General features: G+C 36.4%; 1 protein-coding gene across 2 annotated transcripts in view; it reads right to left on the bottom strand.

Annotated features, from left to right (window-relative positions):
- Positions 1-316: 316 nt before the first annotated feature.
- Positions 317-6,000, bottom strand: part of ATP7A (ATPase copper transporting alpha) — a 148,884-nt gene continuing 143,200 nt past the window's right edge. For both annotated transcript variants that reach the window (XM_082447358.1, XM_082447357.1), the window contains 4 exons: positions 5,172-5,375; positions 4,545-4,662; positions 3,023-3,125; positions 317-2,664 (listed from right to left, as the gene is read on the bottom strand). In XM_082447358.1, coding sequence (XP_082303484.1) covers positions 2,388-2,664; positions 3,023-3,125; positions 4,545-4,662; positions 5,172-5,375 — 702 coding nt within the window. In that variant the 3' untranslated portion in view covers positions 317-2,387. The remainder of the gene's footprint in view (positions 2,665-3,022; positions 3,126-4,544; positions 4,663-5,171; positions 5,376-6,000) is intronic.

Below are 6,000 nucleotides of genomic sequence, written 5' to 3'. Positions count from 1 at the left end.
AATTTGTTCTCACTAGTAACTAATTACTTAAAGCTAGTTACTAACTGAAAGCAATGTTTTTGATCCCCTCCATATGTCTCTCTCCGGTGACTACAGCTGCTCTATGAAGCTAATGGGAGTTCAGAATTGCAAGAGACTTGTGGTAGAGAATTCAAAGATGGCTATAGATATTTAAAGCAGGATTCTTTATAAACAGCATGTTTTCTGTTCCTGTACTAAGGGCTGAAATTACATCCTTGATTTTTCCCAGATTATATAGGCTGCTCTTCTCATTGCCCTATGACATGTGGATACCTTGGCATGTGAGGCCAAGTGGACAACTCTAACACACACAGAATAATAAAAGTAGTAACTGGCTATGTTCAAGTGCTTCAGAGAGATAGAAGAGTGAAAGTGAGGGGAAGGGGGAGGGGGAGGAAGGGAGGGAGGGAGAGAGAGAGACAGAGAAAGGTGCTTCTTTTTCAAAAGTCTATATTATACCTTTGTCGTATTAGCGATTTCTTCTAGAAGAAACAAGTTGTGGTATGACGGGCCATTGGAATTAAAATAAAAAACAAATATTAAAATTCAAATTGAAAGCATGGAAGATGGCACAGGCATTGATCTAAAAAAGAGCCTAGACCTACAAACTCATTCATATTTCATTAAAATTGGTTTGCTTTTCTAGATTAATAGCACCTTCATCAAGTTTCAGTTCTGTCTTTAAGATAGCTGAGATAAAAATGAGATCTTTTCCAAATCTGAAAAGTCAACATGGAATTATGTTGTAAACTTTTTTGAGTGTGTATGAAAGAACAAGAGAAAAAGGAAGTTGGAAAGGAGGGAAGAACCCCATCCCCCACTCCCACCTGATTTTAGACTCTGCTCTGTAAAAGCAATTTTTGATATTTATCACTGACCTCAAGGGGAAATAAGAACTAACATTTACTGAGCACAAATCCTATGTGCTAGGAATTGTGCTAGCAGCTTTACATATGACAATGGGAATAGATGTTAGGAATTTATGTATGAGTTTTCTTCACTTACATATTCTGCATCTGAAATCCACCTTGCAGTTAACAAGTTAATTTAAATAGTGATACAAGTACCAGATCTCTGACCAGTGTATTAACTTCCAGGCACTCACAGGGGGATTTCTAAATTTATATGTTGATGAGAAGAAGTCCGTGAATTTGCCAACCACACTAACTAGCAAGTGCAAATGTTTTAAACTAGAGAAAAATATAGATTTAGCTAAAAGGTATCATAACCTAGGGAAATTCTCATTTCTGTATTACAATTTACTGTATTTTTTGGTAAAAGCGGCTTTGTGTAATAGCATTATTTTAAAGTCATTTTGAGAGATTATCTAAAACAATAAAAGACAATTAAAATCTATTAAATTATAAATATCAGCTAATGTCTTGCATTCTCTCCAGAAAAGGACAAATTTAGTGAATCCAGGTAATTTTATATGACCAGTACATGTTAAACATGGTAGTGTCAATCTTTGGGAAAAAATCAATTGTAGAAGTGGCTCAAAATCTTAAGTTTCTGACCTGAGGCTGATAGATGATACTAAGAACAACTTATAGCTGAACCCAGCAGGAGTGAACTGAAAGCCTGCACAGAGCTAGGGAGTCACTGAAGGAGGAATCTGATATATTTTTTACAACAATGGAAAGGTGGGAAGCAGGGAACCATATAGGCCCTGAAGGTCTTTTGAGCTACAAGATAAAGAAACAAACAAGTTACTGGAAAAGTTGTCAGTTATTTTTGTCAATGAGAAACCACCTACACTTAGCTCACTTGAAAGAACATAATAAAAGAAAACACATTGGGGCATCTAAGAAAGCGATGGCGAAGACAAAGATGCAGGGAGAAGAAGGGGGAAAGAAAGCCTGTAATAAATAGGCCTGTCTATTTTTAAACAGTTTCTACTATTTTGCTTCTAAAACAGGATTCTTTATACAGTGCTTTGAAAGCCGTTGCTCCCCAATCTGGCAGGGAGGAGGGCTCGAGAATCTCCTCAAGATTATGCGCTCAAATCTTCAAGTTTTCAATGATCTTTTCTTGAACTTTTTTTTTTTGGTCAAATAAAAATTATCTATGACTTTAGCAGCAATTCAGCAATCTTCAGTTGTAGGACTTGTAAACCTCCCTGGTCTACCTTATCTGTTGCTAGTGAAAACAAAAAATACTAGAAATTCATTTTCAATAAAGCTAGGTTCCGAGCTGAGGCCCTGAAAAAGATATTTTTGCCATTAGACAAATGCAATTCAAATAGATTCCCTAACATAAGAGCATGAGACCAACATAAAGCCCTGCAATATTTTAAAAAGCTAAGGTGACCATGAATGCTGTGTCAGTGCAGAACAACATCATCTAGCAGCACTCTCTGTGGCCTGTTACAATGCACTGTCGTCATCTTCCCTGCAGTCTCCCACGAGGAGTGAGTGCTTGTCAGGTTCACTGGTACCAACACTGTTCAGTGATCGTTTATCAGACAGCAGTGAGTTTATGGAGGCTCTGCTGTAATTAACAATCCGGTCCAGCAAACCCAGTTTAGGAGAATTTCTTGAGGTATCATCTATTCCAACATGAACACTTATTTCTGAAGGACTTTTCTGTCCCATCTGGCCTCGGGCATGTAGTTCATAATTCTCATAAGTTGGTTTCCTGTAACTGAAAAGATGCAAAAGTACACTAGTTTGAAATACTCAAATGCGAACTAGCTGCTTGTTACATTCAAAAATGAAGAGATTAGCCTGGTTTGAAATGTACAAAGGTGGTCAAAAGGAGTTGTGTGAGGTCACATGATCAGAAATCCTACTTCTGAGAGCCAGTGTACTGGATTTTACCCCACTCAGTGCTTGTGGTTGCTCTGTATATACTACATAAGGTGATAATTACGTAGTTAACATTTATTATTAAGAACAGTTTGGGCTTATCATTGATCAATACAAGAATAAAACCTAGCAAGACTGACTGTGGGTGATAAAAGGAATATAAAAGACAAGCGTGAGCGAGCCGTCATACTTACAGTTTAAGGAGGAGTGAAGAAAGTACTACTGAAACAGATGAAGCAGCCATTGCAGCAGATCCCATCCAGGGCTGCAAAACCAAACCAATGGGCATAAAAACTCCTAGAAAACAAGTTTGGATTAGTTAGACCAAACAGTACTAAACAGATTACCACTGTGTTCCTAATACATATATACAAATCATTTCCTTCTTTGATATTTATTCAGCAATTTATCCTCCTGTTGGTAGAGATTTATGTCGTTGCCAATTTTTCACTAATAGAGTGTTGCTGTGAACATTCTTGTACATGCCGCCCTGTGCACGTGTTTGAGAATTTCCCTAGGGTATATACCTAGAGGTGAAACAGCTAGGTTATAACATAGGCACACCTTCAACTTTAGGTAGATATTTCTCAGTTGCTCTCCAAAGTGGCTGTACCAGATCACAAACCCTCCAATAGTGTATGAGAGTTCATATTCTACAAACTCATCCGTACTTGGTTTTGACAGACATTTAAAAATTTGTTCATATGATGGGGATGAGATAGACTTACTGTACTTGTAATTTTTTATGTGCTTATCTGTATTTTTTCTGCTTTTTATACAGTGACCATATATTACTTGTATAATTTTTAAAAAATAACTTGCTCCATGAATTAATCTCTCTGGATTTTGTTCTTTTACTCTTTGTCCTCTCCATCTGTGTGTCCCTGTTGATAAACAGCTTTGTAATTGTTCTCATGTTATCTCATGTCCTTCTTTGGCTCTCAAACCAGACAGAACAAGAAGAAAGTGATAACTATTTTTCTTATGTTATTACTAATACTAACATCTACCAAGTCCCTAAGTAATAGGGATGACCGGATGCTTATTAAATAATTCTAAACTGCTTTTTCTTGGTCGTATTCCTTTGTTCAATTTCTCTCTCTGTCTTTCTCACATCTGGTTCCCAAACTTTAAAAAAACTGTTGGCTATTAGAACATTAAGAAAATTCTCTGCATGCTATAATTACAACAATGAAACAAGACAAAAACCAATACAGAGTAAAAAAAGACCAGAAAGACGTATACTAAAATACCAACAGTAGTTGTGTTCGGGTAGTGAGATTAAAGGTAAATTTATTCTCTTCAGCAAAAACTAAATGAGTAAGCAAATAAGTACATATGTGTGTGAGAGTATATGGAGAAAGAGATGAAGCAATGTGGCAAAATATTATTAACTGGTGAATTTTGGTGAAGGGTATATTGTTTTATTGTATCATTTTTCTCTTTGTTTATGTACGTTTGAAAATTTCAAAATACAAAGTTGAAGGTAAAAATAAGGTAAAAAAATAAAATAAACCTATCAGAAGGCTTATACATTCTAGGCCATAATGAACATGCTGAAAATTTAAATTATTGATTTTAAAATTACCTCTCACCATACCAGCAGTCTACATACAACACTGAGCTCAAAACTAATAATAAGAAGACTAAAACTTCCAATATGGTAGGCCTCTAACGACTTCATGAAAAAAGCAATACAAGTTAACTGTCACATACCAGCAGCTATGGGAATTCCAATCAGATTGTAAATTAGAGCAAAGACAAAATTTATCCGAATCCTCTTGACTGTCTTCCTTGATAAATCAATACTTGCCACTACATCCAGAAGATCATTCTGAGAACAGAAATATTTGTGATATTAGCAAGAGACTGTAACTTGACCAGTAACTTGTATTTGATACTGTGTATACCGAAGATGATGTGTACTTTACGGTAATATGTGAATTAACTACAAATCTGAGATATTGCTAAAAATTTGAGGCTGTCTTGGAAGGGATTTTTCTCAGGGTTCTGAAAATACTTTTAGGGTTGTATGCTGGTACAGGGACTAAATCCCACTAAAATAACCTCAGCAAGTATTTGTTGAAGATAAGAGTATGATAAGTATATTCCCAAATCTAATGCTTCACTTTAGAAGCTTGTCATTCTCATTTGCTTCGCTAAAATGAGAAAGTCTGGAAGTAATTACTAAGTCTTCTCATACTGCCATCTTGAACTCTCCCAGTCTCAATGGCTAGGAGCATGGGAATTCGAAGGGCACAATCATTGTGTTCAATATACGACACTAACCCTGACCATGTAGAGCAGTCTCACACTCCTCAAAGGTCAGACCATAGGACTTACCCGTATCAAAACCACATCGGCTGCTTCAATGGCTACATCTGTGCCTGTGCCAATGGCAATTCCAACATTAGCCATCGCCAGCGCTGGGGAGTCATTGATTCCATCTCCTACCATTGCTACCCGGTTCCCCTCCTCTTGAAGTTGCTTCACCTTAGCAACCTTGTGGGAAGGTAGAACTTCAGCAAACACCTTAGTAATGCCAACCTACGTGGGCAAAAATAAACTCCATTCATTTCAAGAAATATTACTGAGTACCTGAAATATAACTCGGCAATGATGAGCCATCAGTTTCCACCTACCAAATGTCCAAATTGTAGGAGACTAATAATATCCAGGGATTGTAAGGATATGGGGAAATGAGCTCTCTTATGCACTGTTGGTGGGTGTGTAAGTTGGTACTGTCTTTTTGGAGGGTATTTGGCAGCATCTATCAAAGTGTGCATGTCATTTGGTTCAGCAATTCCACCCCTAGCTATATTTTGGACATACCTGTACATGTATAAAAAGAAGTATGTCCAAGGATGTATATTACTGCCTTATTTGTAAAACAAAATTTTCAAAACCACATAAATTATTTTTTTTTATTAGAGGAATGGTTAAGTACATTATGACGCATCCATACTATGGAATTCAATGCAATGATGTAGAAAGAATGAAATAACTTTATATGTTCAGACATGCACAAAGCTCCAAGGCATATATATTGTTATCTGAAAGAAAGCAAACTGCTGAACAATTTGTACAAAAATGATCCAATTTATGTTCAAAATACCAGAACTATACATCTGTATATAAACATATAAGCATATGAAAAAGTGTAAGGGGGTAG

Source organism: Balaenoptera physalus, assembly GCF_965194825.1.
Source record: "Balaenoptera physalus genome assembly, chromosome: X".
In the NCBI taxonomy this organism is placed as follows: domain Eukaryota; kingdom Metazoa; phylum Chordata; class Mammalia; order Artiodactyla; family Balaenopteridae; genus Balaenoptera; species Balaenoptera physalus.
Note: the sequence above shows the minus strand (reverse complement) of the source record. Positions and strands in the feature narration are given on the sequence as shown.